General features: G+C 31.2%; 3 protein-coding genes across 4 annotated transcripts; 1 reads left to right on the top strand and 2 right to left on the bottom strand.

Moving 5' to 3' along the window:
* Nucleotides 1–299: 299 nt before the first annotated feature.
* LOC130976233 (proteasome subunit alpha type-4-like) lies at nt 300–4,409 on the bottom strand. The gene is made up of 3 exons (XM_057901036.1): nt 4,194–4,409; nt 4,040–4,120; nt 300–1,283 (listed from the first exon to the last, which is right to left on the bottom strand). The coding sequence occupies exon 3, from the start codon at nt 1,248–1,250 to the stop codon at nt 498–500; it is 753 nt and encodes a 250-aa protein (XP_057757019.1). The 5' UTR covers nt 1,251–1,283; nt 4,040–4,120; nt 4,194–4,409; the 3' UTR covers nt 300–497.
* Nucleotides 4,410–5,721: 1,312 nt separating this feature from the next.
* LOC130976299 (alpha-galactosidase 1-like) lies at nt 5,722–9,447 on the bottom strand. 2 transcript variants are annotated; one of them, XM_057901123.1, is made up of 15 exons: nt 9,243–9,447; nt 8,966–9,024; nt 8,670–8,726; nt 8,539–8,573; nt 8,330–8,433; nt 8,158–8,233; nt 8,010–8,068; nt 7,851–7,916; nt 7,685–7,768; nt 7,530–7,594; nt 7,352–7,434; nt 7,169–7,259; nt 6,997–7,046; nt 6,774–6,914; nt 5,722–6,034 (listed from the first exon to the last, which is right to left on the bottom strand). In XM_057901123.1, exons 1-15 carry the CDS (start codon nt 9,404–9,406, stop codon nt 5,942–5,944), a joined length of 1,227 nt encoding a protein of 408 aa, XP_057757106.1. In that variant the 5' UTR covers nt 9,407–9,447; the 3' UTR covers nt 5,722–5,941. The 2 variants fall into 2 exon arrangements, with proteins under 2 accessions (XP_057757106.1, XP_057757108.1); XM_057901125.1 differs by lacking the exons at nt 8,966–9,024; nt 9,243–9,447 and adding an exon at nt 8,864–8,923.
* Nucleotides 9,448–15,458: 6,011 nt separating this feature from the next.
* Nucleotides 15,459–20,070, top strand: LOC130973324 (mitochondrial ATP-independent inner membrane protease subunit 1b-like). Its single transcript, XM_057897802.1, has 5 exons — nt 15,459–15,642; nt 17,559–17,686; nt 18,499–18,723; nt 19,241–19,351; nt 19,431–20,070. The coding sequence occupies exons 2-5, from the start codon at nt 17,561–17,563 to the stop codon at nt 19,470–19,472; spliced, it is 504 nt and encodes a 167-aa protein (XP_057753785.1). The 5' UTR covers nt 15,459–15,642; nt 17,559–17,560; the 3' UTR covers nt 19,473–20,070.
* Nucleotides 20,071–20,102: the final 32 nt, after the last annotated feature.

The raw sequence follows: 20,102 nt of genomic DNA, 5'->3' as shown, positions 1-20,102 counted from the left end.
TTATTGTGGTTCATCTGCATGGTACTACTGGTGTCCGTGGTGCGATTTAGTTTGGTTTTGGTAGGAAAAACAACCTGATCCAATCGTACAGAATTCAATTGGTTTGGTTTTTTTGTCTGAAGCCAACCAAACCGAACTGTATTGAAATGGATTGGTTTGGTTTTTTGGTTTTTAAACTAGTTAAAAAACCAACCTATCCTAGTCATAATCCGTTTACTAAAAGGGTTCTATCTTATTTAAACCAGTAATATGCACTAAAATACCAAAACAAGTTTAATTTCACAAATTCACACACTAAAGTCATACAACACAATAACTAACATAATTGAAAGTTCAACAAATCATCATAGGTCAACAACAAGAAAGCAAATATCATCAATTTGTGTTGAAAGTCAACTACAGTGTAGCAAATACAATGTCACTTGCATTACAAAAATAAAAGCATTGTCATTGATTAAACCTGCATCAGAAATGGAAGAGCAGAGCAAACTAGGCACTTAGGCAGTGTCTGTTGCTGGTTGAGTCACCCCAAACTTCACCAATAGTTTATTCAATGCCTCTGGGGAGCAAACTTCATACTTGACGTTTCCAGAAGGTGAGAGGAAAACCTCTGCTAATTCTATCTTCTCTGAGGTCAAGCTTGTGCTGTCCATAGTCTTGCTTAATACCTTCAATGCAAGTTGCACGGCTTCTTCCCTCGTAATGTCATCCTTGTAGTCCTGTTTCAGTATTGACTGAGCCGCCTGGTTGTTTGCACCAATAGCTCCTGCTTTCCAACCGCCATAGTTTCCACTAGGATCACTCATGTAGAGTTGAAAGCCAAAGTTTTTGTCCCAACCTGCAAACAGGAAAGAGACCCCAAATGGTCGAAGACCACCGAATTGGGTGTATCCTTGCTTAGTATCACAAAGAGACTGAACCAACTGTTCAACAGGCATGGGCTCTTGGTAGGCATATGTGTAGCGTTGTGCTTGGACCCTAGCTGTATTGATGAGGATGTTGGCATCCGACATTATCCCGGCAACAGCACATGCAACATGATCATCAATCTTGTACATTTTCTCAGTGGATGAAGAGGTTTGCAGCAGCTTGGATGTTACCTTCTTTTCGCCAACCAACACAACACCATCTTTTGATAAGATCCCTATGGCAGAACCAGCATTTCCAATAGCCTCCATTGCATACTCCACTTGATAAAGACGTCCTTCAGGGGAGAAGATTGTTGTACGGCTATCATATCTTCGCGACATTTTGATTCCCGGACTTCTAGTTTAAAGGAAACACTAAAGAAGAGAGGAATCAATAATATTTAAAGAGAGTATAATATAAACCGAATTCATCCTGTGTACTATCACAAAACTGCTGCTGTAGTGCTGTATGAATTTATCAAATATTTCAAAATTATAGTTAATGGAGTTTAGACTTATCCCTCATTCCTTTAATTTGCCTGTATTTTTGGTATCATCTCAGTTTTCTTGGCAGCCACTAAGGATAGAAATAGGTAAAATAAGGTGAGTTTTGACCGAACCTGACTATACCTCACACACTTTTATACAAATCTCAATATCCACCCAAGACATCTTGCAGGTCATGAATGCAAAATTCTCACACCTTAACCAAGACAGAACTTAAGCAACACCAGCACTAGAAGGCAAATCTCTATGCATGGAAAGTTATGGCTAGCATTTTTTGATTTGCAAACTGATCATGCAGTGATGATTCTTGATAATTGTGGACCAAGATTGTATTTTAAATCAGTACATCTCATTATTATTTTTGCATCAGAATACTATTATTTTGGCCTATGCCATAGAAGGCAAACTTCAAAACATAAGCTACAATATAATGTTTTAATACACAAAAAGCTAAGGAGACGCAGATACTTATTATTCTCACAGTGGAAGTCTCATTTAAATTCTGGTATTGTAGGAATCACAATACTTCCTAGTTTAATTAATAAGACAAAACAATTCACACATCTCACATCAAACAGAAATAAATTAGGTAAACAGAGCAACCCAGAATTTAGAATAAAAAAATGTATAAGAATGCAAAACCTAAATAACCAATCTGACCAAAAGCAATTCATAAGAAGCACATCACAAACGAAATTAAACAAATAAGGCATGAAACATATACGCATCTATACATCAAAAAATAACCAAATCGAAGTGAAGAGAAAAAAGCCCAGATTATTTCTATAACGAAATCCACAGAGCAGAACTCGCGAAATAAAAATGCATAAACATTCAAATAAATCTGACACTTATTCATGCAAAATCTGCTATATCTTCTTAGAACAAAAAACAAGAATAAGAAACTGGAATAAAAAAATATGTAACTGTATTTACTTCTCCAAATAGGAAATACAATAGAACATAACAAAAATGATAATATTGATTTTTCTCTCTCATTTCATATACTGGAAGTAACTTTGTCAGGTACTTTAAGCACATCAAACTCTTCCAAAAGGCAAAAAGAAGGAGAAAAAAGAGGAGATGAGAAGTACATAACCTATTTGGGTTTAAATTGAGAAGAACATGAAGCACATAAACAATTTGGGTTCTTTAACTCTATTTGCAATGGGGTTTTAGTATCTTCATGTAATTCCTTTCCCAAATTTAAAGCATTTGATCCTGCGCAAATTACTATATCCCATTTCATTTTCTAGCATTTTCGTATATTTTAAATTCCTAATCATGTCATAAAATAATCTTACTCTTTAAAATGATATATTTGTTTCAACAAGATTAAGAGAAAAATAAATAGATTAAACATTTCAATGTAAAATTTGTATATATATGAAAGAGGGTTAATATACACTCTTTTCCAAATAATGAAAAACAAGTTTATTTGTTAAGAATATATTCAAATTTTGTGAGAGTATGATTCTCCTACTGTTTATATCATTAGAAACTTCAATTGCCATATAGCAAATATTACCCATGAACTGGGAATCTTGGTTTATATGTTAATTGTGAAAAGGTAAAATACCAAACTTGCATTGCTAGATGCAAAATTCTTCTTCTTATTCTGCCTTCATAGCAAATTCTGTTCTCAAGTCTAAGTGGGTCCACATTTGCATGCGTAAAGCATATATTAACTAGTACATATTCTTACTCAGGAAGAATTACAATTTACAACCTTATACACACTTCTAGATTAGCAAATAACATTTTATCCTTATGTCTTAGAAGTAAACACTCGCATAAAAGATTTTAAAGATATAGAAAATCTACATTTTTCCCCTATGCTTTTAAAAACAAGCTTGTTGTAAAAAAACGTTTTCCTATTTTCCAGAGTTACACATTCAAAATAAACACTGCAAATCTTATGTCTAGGAAATGAATCACACTCAGTTATACTGATTCCCCCTCTTCTTTAAATTTGATTAAGCACTCTATAAATAAATTTAGTTAGACCATTTTTACATAAAAAAGCAGCAATTGCTTTATCAGACTATGATTTTCAAACTATGAGAAACCTTAATAAGGTCTAGAACCAAATCAGCTTTATCCATGAAATGTTTTACAAGTGCATTGTAATAGAATAAACCAAGGTAACTAAGAACAGTTTGCTTGCAAATTTGTACTACACATTCAATCATACAATATAAGGTCCAATTGAGTTAGGCTAATGAGAGCTCTGTGCAGACATGGAACAATAGTAGCCGCAGACACGAAAAAATGGGAAAAAAATAGTATAATCCAGAATGAAATCAACAAATAGATGTTGTTAGGCTAATAAATTGAGTAATCATCCAATCAGTGGCTTTTACAACGAAGTAAACATCATAAACTCATTAATCATAAAGTTGGAATAAATGGGTTATGTTAGGTCACGAACAAATTCACACTAGGCAAACAACTGCTTTAACTTCAATGCTGTTACTACACACTATTAACAAAAATAATTACAAATCAAGCAAAGAGGTTCTGAGTACAATGCTAGGTCACGAACAAATTCAAATTAAAGATTACGGCACAACAGAAAGGATGAAAGGAATCAGTAAATTAAATAACATTTGCATAAAACTAACCTGGTCAGAGCAGTTTGGAGGAGGAGTTGATGGTTGAGGTGGACAGCTATTGGGGAGAGGCAACTTCGCTCTTCGATTTTACTGTGAAGGAGAAAAGGAGGAGATGAGAAGATGGGGGATACGAAGATGAACTCGCAAGCGGCAAATTACTTACCTAGCGGTGGCGAGTCCAGCGGCGACGCGGTGGCGAGTCTTGAAGAAGAGTGTTTGAGCGTGCAGTGGCTGTAGTGAAGAAGAATGAGAAGATGACTCACGATGGTTGATGAAGAAGCCCTAGATTTACATAAGGGTAATTTTGAAATTATAAAATTTGGATGGGGTAATTTAGGTACAAATTATAATTAAAATTTCTGTCTCCGTCTTTAAATTTTTCTGTCTCCAGTGTCCCTACACTGAAATTTTAAAGACGGAGACAGAAATTTAAGTTCCAGTCTCTAACTCAACAAACATAATACTGAGTCCATGAGAGATTTTTAGTTCAACATAAGTGATTTGTATGCTGCACAGCTGCAGTTTCAAGTTACACAATACAAAGTATAAATATGTTTTTATAACATTTAGTAAGTTTTTCTTCTAAAAAAAATTTTAATAAAATAAAATAAATTTTAAAATATTCACTTTTTTACTATTTTAAAAAAAATTAATTTTTTTTAAAGAGTGAAAATAATAATTTCCTCATATAGCGCCAATTTCATAAAATCCATGTAAGTTAATTGTAGGATACAAAACTAAATCATTTTTCTAAAATGTGTTAACATATTTTGCAGGAATTAAAAAATGGCCGCAAATTAGAAAAAAAAAACCGCAATTTATCATTTTTTGTAGTGTTCACGTACAATTTATCAGTGGTGGTGCTAATTCAAAAGCATGTTAATAAATGTTTTAACCATCCATGTGTGGATAAAAATTTGAATTAAGTTCTGAACAGCTGTATCTTAACACGATGCTGCTAAAAATGATGTGAGATTGATGTCACTGAATAAGAACATCATAGTATTGGACCACAGAAATCATATATGTAGGTGTGGAAGTAGAATATTACCATATTTATTATTGTATTTCATTTATTGCTATAATAACATTATATACATTATTACTTTTTATAATTCATTACTCACTTGATACTCATAAATAAAATGCACTAAATTCAGACTCTTCAAATCTAAAAATGACTAAATTTTAATTTTTGAATATCGATTATGTAGATATATTTGAGATAACAACATTATAAATTGCTTTTCTCACTCATTATTATTTTACTTTATTTGTTTGTAGCCTTTCAACTTAAGGTGAGACAGGTCAATCAAGAGTAGTAATAATTCAAATATGAAAAAAGGAAAAATTATAAAGAACATTTAAGAGTAAAGTTAAAACTCAATTCTAATTAAATTCTTGGATGGATCCAAAAAAGAATAGGACATGATGAAAAACAAAAGAAAAAAAAACACAAGTAATTCCTCCTATGTGATGGTATGAATGTGACACGATGATATGAACGTAGTAAAAAAGTATGAAAGTGTATGATATATAACTTGTGATATTGAGTTGGTTTAGATGATTCTCGAAGAAATATATATGTATAAACTTATTATTTGTCATAAACTTATTATAATGTTTCCGCGTCTACTATTATAGAAGACTTCACTAATACTTTTTTTTTTCCTAGAACTAATATATCCAAAATATAAATCTTTAGAATTTATTTGACACGGTACTCTAAAATTTATAGTTCATAATTCACACTTAAACGTACTACTCTGATAGAGGTTCATTGTTTCACATATAGTTTATCTTTACAAATAACTTTCTTTTTCTTTTTATTTGGAAGAAAAGAAAGTTATTCAAATAAGGTAAACTCCAGAAGGTACAGTCCTTAGCTTTATTTGTGGGTGGTTGGAGAAGTCAAGCTACTGGCTTCAAGACATACATTTTACAAGAATGTGGATCCACTGTAGCACTCAATTTATTCACGAATAGTTTCTTCAATGTCTGGTGCTGCATTCATTCAAAACCATACCTTACAACATCAGTAATTTCCCAAATAGTTTTAAAATTCACGTGCAGTTGTATTCATATAAAATTGATAGTTGAAAATCATTAGAAAATAATTTGGTCAAATATTTAAATCATCCAATAATTCTCAACTAAGACAACTGATTTGAGTTTCTACTTAGTCGATAATGTATCCATGTTTAACTTTTTTTTTCCTTATATTTTGGGATTTGGGTCTAATCCCTGTTAAATTTACTATTTCATTTTGATTTTCATTTTCTAAAGATATAAGCTTTCAAAAATGTGTTTCCACAGAAAAAAAGTTTTATAGAGATCAAAACTAAAACATAATATACACTAAGAGTAATGATTAAAAAAATCCTAATATATTCTCCTAATTATCCTCTTAATATTAAAATAGTAAAAAGATAAGAATAACTATCTTCTTATTTTTTCTTTAAAAAAAATAACATATATATTTGAATTTTTACTTGTGTAAGTATTAAGAGGATAAATAGAAAGATGAATTAAGACTTCGAATCATTACTCATATACAATAAGTCCGTATATTAAGTATGGAAAAAAAAGTGAAAATTTACAAACAATTGTCTTCATGTGAAGTTGATAGTTGAAAAACATTATATAGTAATTTAATCAAACATGTCAAATCATCTAATAATTTTCAACTATCAACTTCACATAAAGACAACTGCATCAAAGTCTCCACAAAAAGAAAACATACCTCCCAAAGGTCTCTTACTTGAACAACACTGTTTTGGGGAATGCCAATGTCATCCCAATTGGCTGTGATGGCATTGCGCAGAGGCCCTCTATTAAGCAACACAACAGCTACCCTATACCCTGAAAGAGGACCTGCCCATATCTGCACCCAAAAACATGCATATCAACCCTTCTTGCTATTTTGAGACTAGACACACACAATCATATTTGTTTGTTTTAATTACCTCTTGATCACCTTCCATCCTAACCTTCTTGGCTTGTACACCAAGCGAATCTAACACGGTACGAATTTAACATTGTTAGTGACACAATAACAAGTTAACGATGACTACTAAGCCTTTTCCCACTAGATAGGATCAGAATAACAATGTGAATGCGATGATCGCATCAAATCACCTTGGTTAACTGCAATAACTTCTTTGTTTGTGATTATCTCCACAATCTCTTTAGACATGTTTCGAACGTCGCAACCGAGAAGAAGAGGAGCCTGCACTAAAACTTGTAATGAGAAACAAGAATGCTCCCAATGAACATTACTAACTATGACATGAACTGGGATACAAGCATGCATCTTCATACCTTGGAAATGGCCCATAAACTGAAATGAACAATGTATTCATCTTTTGTCATTCCTCCATTTCCCACCTCAAGCATATCAGGATCTGTTCATTTGATAAAATCCAACAGAAAACTTATTCAATTTCAGAATTCAGACAAAGCTACTGATAAGTGAAATCTAAATTTCTAAATTTCTAACCATTCCAACCGCCCGGTTTTGCGAGATCAGCATAAACTTCATTCATATCAGCCCTTGAAATCATACTGTTGTAAAAAGAGGCTAGTTACATAAAATTCCAAATTCAATTACAAAAACTTCTAGAATTAGAAAAAATTGAATCCATATTTTTGCACCTTTCCCATGAATCATTGATGTCATTTGTAGTTCTCCAGCTATTTCCGATTCGAGCGCCCCATAAAGCCGGATGCATGTCGCCCCTAAACAAACAAAGCAATTGCAATTAGAAGGAAGAAACTAAAATTAGAACAACACAAATTGTGGAACATATAAGAGTTTTACCATTCACATAGAGAGAAGAAGATTGGACGACCAGCGTTCATTAATGCTCGAGTCATAACAGGATATCTGCGAATAAGAAAGAAGAGCAAAGTTTTCAAACTCATGAATGATGATCAAAGGAAAACATAAGAGGTAAAGTGAAAATATACTTTCAACTACCTATCAGTTGGTTTTGATCCATCATGGTTACAATTGTCATACTTCAAATAATCAATACCCTGCAAAATAAGGCATTGTTACGACTTATTTAATAGCGATCGATTGATATGTATGTATGTTCCTTAAAAATTAAGATAATGTTTGCTACCCATGATGCAAAAGTCTTGGCATCTTGAAACTCATGACCAAGTGAACCAGGCATCTTTTTGCTACAAGTGAAATACCTGCAAAATCGCGGAACGAAACCTTAGTTTAAAGAATCAATGGTTGAATGAGAAAATTGGACTAGTTTGTTTGGGAATTCGGCTAAGTCTATGTACCCTGCATCCGAATAAATTCCGAGCTTAAGACCCTTGCTATGAACATAATCTGCAAGAGCTTTGATTCCAGAAGGGAATGTGGATTTCTTTGCTACCAAATTGCCCTGCAAGATTATTTGGAACAAATTGTTTTTTGACATAATGCAATAACTTTCAAAGATAAAAAGAATAGAAGGAAGAAAATCAAAGAAAAACCATAGGTATAAGACCTTATCGTCACGGTGTAGCTCAGCCCAGCAATCATCTGCATGAATGGTATGATTATAGTTACAGCATTTTGCTTTGTAAAAAGTGAAATCAAAATAGAAGAACTTGAAAATTTAGTTGCTTTCATATGTACCTATGTTTACAAAAGTGTATCCAAGCTTTGAAAGACCAGTCGAAACAAGCGCATCAGCTGCAATCGAAAATCTATAAATCAGGCCATTGCCTTAACAATTCTTGATTGTATACAAATAAAGACTAAATTGAAATGCAAACAATGATAGGTTTGAAATCCAATTTGGGGAAGAACTGCAAAATTGAATACAGAACTAACAGAACAGTGCCTTCTATGAAACATTAATTCACAATTTCAAATGCCAAGTACTTATAAAATTCACATGGAACAAATTAAAGATATGGATGATCAAATACCAGTTTCCCGGATGATTTTTTCATTAATTTGACAGTTGAAGTGATTCCAACTGTTCCATCTGCACAAAGAGTTTTCACAAATCAATCAGCATCATCAATCATTTAATGCATATATCCAAAACAGTTGAACATGAAAGGGTCCAATCATATATACCAATGACAATAATTGATAAAAAAAAATAATTATAAAAGAGAATGAAACAAAAGAAAGTATATAACAAAGTAACAGAATTGCAATGAAAAGAAGAAGAAAACAAAGATTTAAGATTATACATACCCCATAGGAGGAGTTGTTCCAAGGCCATTAGCAAGAAGGCTTCTTCTGTGTTGGTCCACCACATTACCAAAGTTGGCTGAAGCATGAACACAACTCAATGAGAGATTCAAAAGGGTCACCAAAACCACCACCACCAAGATCTCATAACCAACCCTTCTCTCCATTGTTGCTTACTTCAGCAACTACTCTATGTTACTATGTTACTACTTACTACTGCTATCCTTTACTTAGTGAACTAGTGTGTGTTTTCTTTATCTATTTATATTATTGATTTATTGTAGATCAAGAGGGTACAATAACGTGTTCCTTTGTCAGAGGTTAGTGTTTTATGTAATCATTATCATTCTCGAAGATATATATATAATAAATTTGTCATTATCTAAATTTAAATTTCAAATTTAAATTGATTTGTTTATTTTTAGGATTAGATTTAGATTTAAATTTAATATTTGTTATTTTGTTATTTAGTTAATTATGATTATAATCACTTTTTAATAAAATAAAATTGTAATCTATTTATTTAAATAAATTTTGTATAAGAGTTTAATAATTTTTTTTCTAATAGTATTTTCTAACCCAACAAAGTAAGAATTGATCTGTCGTGGATCGAAATTTTATTTAAGAGTTTATTATTAGTTAATAAATTAGTATATATATAAAATAAGATTTGAATATCCAACACCTATTTATATTCGTGAAAATAAATCATTTATCATCATTGAATAATGAATATTGATTATTAACATGAGTCTATATAACATAATCATTATTTATTTAATGAGAATAATGTAAGATTAAATGATTAATGTTAAATACAAATTCAAAATTATCACGAGCATATTATTTATGATTTTTTAAATAAATAAGAGTGACAACAAGACGGATAAGAATAGAATTTTGTGTTATTTAATCCCGCCATATCTTACAATAATCTATTTAAAATTCGCTTCACTCTTATCTGTGAGTAATACAAAATTGAATTTTAACCAATTCTCGTAAATATTTTATCCGGCATTCATCTCTAAGATAAGTGTTCACTGAAAATGATAAATCAATAAAGATTACAACATTCAAGAGAAAATATATAAATTAAAACAAAATTATTTAAAACCAAAATAAGATTTGGCCTTAGTTAAGATGTGTGTAATCTCTTAAAGGATGAGTTTGAATTTATTCTATTTTTGTAATTATTTTTTATTTGAAAAGAAAATTTTGAATTTAAAAATATAAAAATTTAAAAATAAACAATTAATTTTTGCTAAACAATTAATTTGAAAATAAACAATTAAAAATAAATAATTAATTTAAAAAATAAACAATTAATTAAAATTTCTTTTTTGAAAAGGGATGTATTGCTTACTTAAAATAATTTTTGTTAATAAAATTCAAACGGGCACTGAATATCCATGTTTCCTATTCTCCTTTTGAAACACAACCATGTTTTCCACTTAACTCCTTAGTTAGAACTATAGAGATAATTGTGATGGAATTAACTTAACTATTTTAAGAAATTTCCATCATTAATTAATTAATTAATTAATTGCAGGTTATGAAGATGACAAAACAAAGTCACGTGTGACTTTTGTGTTCTTTTTTGACTCTACATGTTTGGTTGAAATATACTTGATAAGGACATCCGAATATTTTGATAGACCAAAAGCGATTGTTTTCCCTTTTTGGCTTACAAGGAAGAAGGATTGGTGGTGTAAAGTGTAAACAAAATCCAAAGATTATGGCAAGGAATTTTCATATGCTTTTAAGTTTTACCAACCTTATGAAGACCGCAACTTTTTACTTGTGTTTTTATCTTTTTAACAGTTTCCTTTTCTTTTATTTGATGTGATAGTTAATTCCATATAAACAACTTAATGCCTTTTGAAATCAAACAAAAATATTTTTTTTATCTATCATTTAAATTCATCTTTTGTATATGGATATGGACATTACAAATTCTTTTTTTTTTATTACATTTTATCATTTTATTTTAGAGTTTAACTACACATTCAAGTATTTTTGCACTTAAATCCAACTAAATTGACCAAAACTCAATAAAAATCATTTTCATTACACCAGCATGTATACCCACGCGTTTCAATAACACTTTAAAGGTTGTAGAAGGCTTAGAAAAGAGGGGTTGACTCTATGACCTTCTTTTAATTTAATGAACATACCCTTTTAAACAAACTTGTCGTATGAATCTGTTTGAACTTAGCAGCGAAAAATTTATAAGACAATTTTATTTTATCTCATAAATATCAGAAAACATGACAGAACAAAGAAGAGAAAAACTAACACCATAATGTATCCTGGTTTGGTTGCCTTGTGCTATGCAACCTACGTTTAGTCTCCACCACAACAGTGGTGGAATTTCCATTATAGTTAAAGTATTACATATACCAATTCCACAGGATTGACACAATCCTTTCACACTCAAGTTCTAACCTAACTTGACATTGGCGATGCTAATACCTAACTCTTTACTCTTAGTGCTAACCCAACTAAGAAAGGAATACTTCACAGGTACAATATACAAGACACATACTTGCCTAAAGAAATCTGAAATAACTCTAGCCTTTTCACTCAAGTGTATCACTCAACATTTTTCCACTCATTGGCTTTTACTTGAGCTCTCTCAATATGCCTTTTCACTCAAGAAATTACATAAAGATAAACATTGAAAAGTAAAGTACAATCTGTAAAACATGAAGGAGATTGACTCTTCAACAGCCTCTTTGCTATGTGATAAACCAGATTTGCATGTCTCTAATTCAGTTCTTTATTTTTGGCAGAATGCTTCTTTGAAAGAAAGCACTGTCCAAGTAGATGAACTTCTTTAGGAAACTCTTCTCAGAACACAACTCACCAAACTCTAGTTATCTCTCATTGGTTTTAAATAATAAAAAAAATCTTCTTTTATCTCCTTGCATGTTGCTGGGTTGCTCACCCCTAGGTCAACTTCTTGAGCTGTGTAACCAACTTACCATTTTACTTTTTCCCAGTTAATCCCCAAATTGAAACTTTGGTTCTGACCCTTCTTTGTTGACCAAAAGCCACAGGGCAGCAAACACAGATTTTCAATGGTAAATCCATATCTTGGCCATTGAAAAATAACTTGGTTCCCAAGACACACTTATGACCGTAGATGCACAGCAGTGTAGAACAGAGAATATTTTTTTTTTATTTATCCAAAAATGGTAAAGCAGAAGATTTGAGATGAAGTGAAGAAAGTAAGTTGCATGCAAATGAAAATAAATCACCTTTAATTTATGACTCAGATTACTATGGATTGATGTGGGTGATTAGATCTTTGCTTTATAATTAAGCTTTCTCTTTTTTTCTTCTCTGATAAAATGACCAGGAGGAACAAATCTCTCTTTCTTTTGTTTTGTTGCTAACCGAAACAATAAGGGAGAGTGGAGGCTTCAATCTTGTATGAGAAGTTTGGTGGGATCAACTTGGGTAAGCAACTTAGGCTTGGGTTGGCTTTTTTCATATTCAGCCCAAGCGATTTCTTTACTTAGCAACTTTGGACTTTTAGTGTTTTATAACCCACTTTGTTTCTGGTTTGATTTCCATCATTTTGGGCTGCTTTCTTTACTTAGCAACTTTGGACTTTTAGTGTTTTATAACCCACTTTGTTTCTGGTTTGATTTCCATCATTTTGGGCTGCTGCAACTATATTTCTTTGTTCTAAATTAATTTGGGCTTTATTTGAAAGTTCATATTTTTGTTCCATTTATTTTGGCTGTTACATTATTGAAATTTAGCCTGCATCACTTAGAACAAATTCATCAAAACTAATTGGGTAGTTGGCCCAATAAAATTAATGTTTGTCATAATCAATTATGTTAGTTAATTTCTTAACTCAACACGCTTCTTCATTTTTATCTTAGCATTCGTTCTTCTTCGTGTTCTTCTTTCTTCTTCGTTTTCTTCCTTCTTCGTCTTCGTATTCCTTCTTCTTCTTCGCGTTCTTCCTTTTTCTTCTTCTTCTTCGCCTTTCTCCTTCGTCTTCTTCGCATTTCTTCTTCTTCTTCGCATGTTTTCTCTCAATCGTCATTCTTTTATTGTTGCATTTTTTCTTTTCCCCCTTTTAATTGAGGTTTATTTGGATCCAAAAATGAATTCGATGTATCTTTGTTGATGATTAAGTCTTTTTGACAGCTTATTCAAAATTAAACTAATTTCGGTTTATTTGTAAATTAATTAAGGTTCACTTGATACTACTAATAAGCATTGACCAAATTTCATATTTCTTAAGTAATTTTCCTTCATTTCTTAGTTTAATTGAGGTTCATTTGGATACAGAATAAATTGTATGTGTTTTTGTTGATGATTAAGTCGTTTTTAATGCTTGTTTAAAACTGAATTAATTTCGGTTCATTTGTGTGTTAATTAAGGTTCAGTTGATGCTGCTGTTAAGTTTTGACCAAGTTTTTTATTCCTTAAGTAATTTCGGTTTATTTATTAGTTTATTTGAAGTTCATTTGGATCCAGAAATGAATTCGATGTATTTTTATTAATGATTGAGTCTTTTTGATTGCTTGTTCAAAACTAAACTAATTGAATGGAATGGAATGGAATGGAATCTAATGCCATTGAATAAAGTGATAATGAATAATTCCATTCTTATTTGTTAAAAAAATTTGTCAATACTTATCAATAGCAACAAGTGAATCTCAATTAGCACATAAATGTACTGAAATTAGTTTAGATTTGAACAAATAATAAAAAAACTCAATCATTAACAAAAACACATCGAATTCATTTCTGAATATAAATGAATCGAAATTATTTAAGGAATAAAAAATTTGGTCAATACTCAATACTTATCAGTAGCTTCAACTGAATCTCATTTAACACACAAATGATCTGAAATAAACTACAAATTGAATCGAAATTATTTAATGATGACATAAAAAAAATCAGAACCGATAAAGATGTTAGCAAAATGTTGTTGTTATTAGTGATGATGATAACGAAAGAAAAAGATAACAAAAAAAGAAAAGGAAAAGAAGAAGACACAATATTGGAGAAAAAGAAGAAGAATAATTTATGTGTACAATTTTAAAAGAAGAAAAAGAAGAAGAAGAAGAAGAAAGATAAGGAGGAGGAGGAGAAAAAAAAAGGAACAGAAAAAGAGAAAGTGATGTATAATTTAAAAAATTGTTATAACAACTTGGTTAGATTTAATTAAATATTTTGTTTTGAGGTAGCGTTTTATTGTTTATTTTATAAGAAAAAAAAAACCAAAAGAATGACAATATATTTTGAATTTGAATCCTCTAAAGTTTGAATTTCACTTTAGAGAGTAAAGTGTAATCTCTCACCATTAATTTTATAGATGGGATCAACAATAAATATGAAAGAGAAACTATTAAAAGTAGAAAATTTCATTTTACTCTCTAAATATTATTGTTGAGTTGTATTGATCCTAATTTAATTGGACATTCTCCTTTTCACAGTTATTCCAATAGAAATATAATGCTTACTTAAAGGTAGATGAACTAATACGCACACTTTCACAGCGATTTATTGTCCCGCCATACTTGGACTTTTTTTTATTACTCTTTAATGTATAAATTTAATTGTTGAATTTTCAATGTAAGATGTTGATTTTAAGAGCAACTTCAATGAGTGAGTTTTCAACCCATTTTTTGTATAAGATGCAATTCCATTAGTTGGAGATGAAAAAAAATGAGTCCTTTTACATAATTTGAGAGAAAAGAGTTCTTCCTTAAACAGATTTTTGATATCCAAATGGTAACTTGTATTATATTAAATTATAATTAAATAAATAACTATATTAAATTATAATTAATATTATTTAAATAATTATATTTGTAATTAATTAATAATTTATATTAATTATTTAAATTATAATTAATATAAATAATTATATTAAATTATTATTAAATATTATGTATATTGTTATATTAAATTATAATTAATTAAAATTATTTACGTAAAAAATAAATTTAATTTTTACACATTTTAAAATAACTTTTGATTAGATTATTGATTTTTATCTATAAAATTTAAAAATATTAATCAAATTATAAAATTAGTTGTTACATTATAAATTATAAATATTAATCACATTATAAATTATATTGTTATATTTATTTTTGGTGACTTGAAGTTATAAGTTAATATAAAAATATAAAAAATTCATTCTTAAAAAGAAAAAAGGAAGGAGAAACGGTAACCCACTAACCGTGTAACCCTATTCTCCTCTTCGCATTCAGCCACTTTCAGCAGCATCTCGTTTCTGGAGCTCCTCAGTCCTCCCTCACATCCTCATCCAAGTCAGAGTTCGTCGCCAGCTCCCGTCGTCTGTCGCCAGCTTCCTGTCGTCCGTCGATCTCCGTCAAATCTCCGCTCCCTGCCCTCGCCGAAGGTAATGCCTCGCATGCACTAGAATTGTTCAGTTCTTCTTGGTTGATTGGCTTTGCTCACTGGTTGATAATGAATTTTAACTCTGTTACTGACTTGTTCTTGCTCGTTCTTGGTTGATTGGCTTTGTTCACTGCTTGATAATGAATTTTAACTCTGTTATTGGCTTACTGCTTGATGATTAATTGATACCCTCATTCCTGCTTGTTCTTAGTTGTTAACTCTGTTTCTGGAAGTGAAATCATGGATAAGATTACACGGGTTTTGTGTTTTAAATTATTGATAAAAAATGATTTTGCTATGCTGCTGCTGCTGTTTTGAATTTCTGGCTCTGTTGTTTTTGAATTTTTGTTGATTTATTGATTTCATGGTTTTTGTTGATTATTTGTTGCTGTTTTTGAATTTTTGTTGATTATTTATTTGATTTCTGGTTCTGTTGTGCGGCTGGTGTTTTTGGTTGTGTTAATGAGAGCTGCTGTTTTTTACTGTGATGTTGATTTATTTATTTCAGTTATGGATGATTATTGGTTGAATGATTATTTGATTTCTGGCTCTGCTGTGCTGCTGCTGCTCTGATTTAATAATAAAATTTTTTGTATTATATATGCTTTCCACTCCAGTTCCAGTTGTCATCCCTATTTGACAATGAGAAAGCCCAGCTTTACCACCCCTAATTATATTAATGTATTCAATACACTTGTAACTTGAGTTCTCTAATAAAAGATTTACAGACAAATCACAAATCAGAAGCAAAAAGAAATTACTGCTATAATGAAAAGAAACAAAGATGATAGCAAAACTGCGAAAATGCTCATGCTTGTATGCACATATATTAGAGGGTATGAAACTGTATTTATGATTTTTTTTTAGCCTCTAATATCATTCTTTAGTATTGAAGTCAGTGATCTTTTGGAAACACTTGGTGTAAAGTTTGATAACAAATTTGTAAATTATTAATTTGGAAGATATTTTAAGATTTATATTAGATTATAATTATATTTTAGGATGTTTATTTATAATTTATTTATTATTTTATTTTAAAATGGTTTTTTTGGTTGAACCACGGTTGGACTGGTTAGACTAGTGAACCAGTGACTAGAGCGGTTCGATGACCGGACCGGTTCCGGTTCTCAAAACCTTGGATTTTTGCCTCTCTTTATGAGGTGAAAACACAGTGTCTAATTAAGCTTGATTAAATTCAGCTGGAGCTCTTTAATCTTTGTGATATCGTCTGCTTAGATAGATCCTTAATTTGTTTTATTTGCTTGTGTATGATTAAACCTTGTTACTTTAACTAATTAACATTCTGGAGCCTTAATTTGCTTGTTTTGCTTGTCATTTGAATTTAATTAAAGAAAATGGAAGGAGATAGGCCTTAATTTGCTTCTGTTTTGCTTGCCATTTAGGTTCACTAATGCATATTCATTAAACACTATGTAATAAGTGCCTTGCATGTAACTGTTTGCAGTTCTTGATTTATCTTTTGTTCCTTTTTGGATCTTGGACATATAACATTTTAAATGCCTAACGACTTGTAATATGTGTGCTGTGCAAAAGGAGTTGCTGCATCTTTACGGGTTATTTCACTTGAGATTGCATGCTTTCCTTTGATAAGCTGTTGCACTAAATTTGGGTCTTAATCAGAATTCAGAATTGTCAATATTTGAAGAAAATTGTCAAGTCTTATTTCTCCATGTCCGGACAATACAATCAACATAAACTTTTGAATTGATTTGAGGAACGAGGAGTAAAATAGACTCGTGGAATTTAAGTATTGAATTGATTTGATTTGATTTTCTACATATAACAAGGACTGAGATTAATCATCTTCGACCTCTATCCTACTCTTTCCGCAATTGAATAAGCTTTTTTCTTGAAATTAAATTTGACACATTCTTCCCTTGTTAATGCTGAGCAAAGCCATGGGATTTAGAAACCTGGGGCTACTTGGATCATTTGCCAAAGAGGGGTTGGAAAAAGCATTCTCTCTTGGAAAGTTCTTCTGTTTTCTACATGTCACCGACACCTATTTGGTCACCTTTGTTGTGGTAAGCATGTGGTATCTATTTGCTTTTTCTTAAAATTCTATTCCTTTTTCAAGAAACTCGCAAATTGATCATGACAAACTTCCATCATATGATTCTTTGAAATTATAAATCAAAAGAAAAAAAAAAGGTGATTAACTGTATTCCGTCACTTTAAAATGGATCTCCACAAATACACTTAGCTATGACAATAATCTGACTGTATTAATTTAATTAAGATATTGTAACAATCAGGAATCTGTTAAGTGCCCAAGTGAAGAAAAACAAGGAGGGAAGGGAAGCAGTTAAGTCAGTTATAGAGGATGGTGGTAAAATAGCACCTTTACCTTTTATTTACAATAGAAAAGTGAAAGAAAAGTGAGTTGAAAATGAAAATAAGGCCAACTAATGTAACAAATAGGACAGCTGGAAAGGTTGGTGGAGAAGAGGTAATTCTGTTATAGAGAAAGGACCAAAGTTGGGATTTTAGACCGGGCAGGATCTTAGGAGAGTGGTAGGCTGGTAGCTGCTCGAATGCTACCTTGTTATCTACTTTCCGTAATTGGTTCTTCAATGGATTCATCAAAGACCGAGAGAGTATCACTTTTATACCTTCCAACTTCTATGTTTCTCATTCCCTTCTATTCTATTCCTACTCTCCCTTCCGTAATTCTGCTCTTCATATTCTAATCTGACTCTTCCTCTATTGCCTAGACTTATAATTACTGCCTACTCTTACAAAATTTCAGAGAATTTTTTAAGTTGAGTTAATTGGAGAGTAATGTGGGCATCACTTGTTTCTTATGAAAAGCAACTAATCAGCTCCAATGCATCAGACATCTGGTCCCAGCATGCTTCCCACAATAGATTTGATCCCAACAATGTTTTTGGGTGAAAGGATCTCAACTAGATTTGGTAAAGTTACTCGTGGAGATATTGTGATTATTCGCTCCCCTCAAAACCCTAGGAAGCTTATTGCTAAACGATTGGCTGGAATGGAGGATGATACTGTTACATACATTTCTAACCCTGATGAGCCTGATAAGCAGGAAACTATTGTGGTATGATTGATTTCTTATTTTTCTAGTGTTTTTCGTTCTATGGTTTTAATTAGGATTTAATTTCTATGCACCAAAACAACTTTACATTGTCAATGTATCATAGATTTTATTCTCTTTTGATTTTGAGTTTTGGTTTTGGTTTGGTAGTGTATGAGTTTGCCTTTTCTTCTGAATAATTGGTTTAAGGCATGGTTCATTTTGGTTCATCATTTTAATTGCCGGCTTGGTATTTGCTTATTTATAGCTTCTTTTTTTTTTTTTAATATATATATCTTTCAGTCAGATGAGTTGGATAGCCCCAACTTAACATCACAAACTCATGCACACTACACACACACACACACTTTTAAGAGTTCCTATCCACTACTTGGTCTCAATCAAGTTTCAGACCCGGGTGTGGTTGCTCACGAGGCAAATGAGGCCTCGACCACCTTATTTATAGCTTCTTGTGTTGATTTGTTCCCCACCCTTACAAAATGGATATATAGATTATGTTGTCTATGTCTGTGTTATTTAGGTTCCAAAGGGTCACGTTTGGATACAGGGTGATAATGCATATAAATCCAATGATTCAAGGAATTTTGGTGCTGTTCCTTATGGACTTATTCAGCACAGGCTATTTTGGAGGGTAATATTTGTTTACGTAAAAAATTGTTGTCCCCTTTCTTTGTCTTTTCATCTAATCTTTTGATGTTTCTACTCTGTAGGTATGGCCAATCAAAGGTTTTGGACCTTTCTGGAAACACTGATGTGAGTGTACTCTATGATTCTCAAGTGAAGTTCAATGAAATTCAGCTTCACAAATCCCCTTTTCGTTTCCCTCTCTCTCTCCTCTCTCTCTTCTCTTTCGATCTCATACCGTACAATTTATTCAAGTTCACTAGCTTTTGTATCCTAATTCCATTGATTCCAATATTATGTTTCTAAGTTGCACATTTGGAGCCTTAGGTGGCAAAAAAATAATACAAAATATACTATCTTGTCAAAAGATAACAATGAGATAAATAGTTTAAAATTTAACACTCCGGTAAATAGATCTATGATACTTGGGTTAAAAAAAATCTCATTGTCTATGAGCATTCTGTAAGTTAAAATGCATAATTAATAATTAATTTATAACTTTTATAGTTAGAATTATAAGCTCAAATTTTTCATAGTTACAAACAGCAATTTACTGAAATATTGACTATAACAAGTTTAACTTTAAAATTTCATGCTCAGTATTAGATTCTTTAGTTACCACACTATGTCACTCATAGTTCTTTACTTATCACATCTATATTATTTTGTCTTCGTGTGACTTCAATATTATGGGTTTAAACCGTTGAAATAACCACTAATATAATTATCAGGTTAAGCTGTGTATATTACACTCTTTA

Source organism: Arachis stenosperma, chromosome 4, assembly GCF_014773155.1.
Source record: "Arachis stenosperma cultivar V10309 chromosome 4, arast.V10309.gnm1.PFL2, whole genome shotgun sequence".
Classification (NCBI taxonomy): Eukaryota; Viridiplantae; Streptophyta; class Magnoliopsida; order Fabales; family Fabaceae; genus Arachis; species Arachis stenosperma.
Note: the sequence above shows the minus strand (reverse complement) of the source record. Positions and strands in the feature narration are given on the sequence as shown.

Bases quoted from the DNA above. Each gene is read 5' to 3' on its own strand.
- LOC130976233 (XM_057901036.1), bottom strand. From the start codon at position 1,250: ATGTCGCGAAGATATGATAGCCGTACAACAATCTTCTCCCCTGAAGGA.
- LOC130976299 (XM_057901123.1), bottom strand. From the start codon at position 9,406: ATGGAGAGAAGGGTTGGTTATGAGATCTTGGTGGTGGTGGTTTTGGTG. The intron at 9,025-9,242 runs GTATGTATAATC...CTCTTTGTGCAG, and splicing joins GGAACAACTCCTCCTATGGG to ATGGAACAGTTGGAATCACT. The intron at 7,769-7,850 runs GTAAAACTCTTA...TTGTTTGTTTAG, and splicing joins TTCTTCTCTCTATGTGAATG to GGGCGACATGCATCCGGCTT.
- LOC130973324 (XM_057897802.1), top strand. From the start codon at position 17,561: ATGGGATTTAGAAACCTGGGGCTACTTGGATCATTTGCCAAAGAGGGG. The intron at 17,687-18,498 runs GTAAGCATGTGG...CCAATGCATCAG, and splicing joins ATTTGGTCACCTTTGTTGTG to ACATCTGGTCCCAGCATGCT. The intron at 19,352-19,430 runs GTAATATTTGTT...TCTACTCTGTAG, and splicing joins AGCACAGGCTATTTTGGAGG to GTATGGCCAATCAAAGGTTT.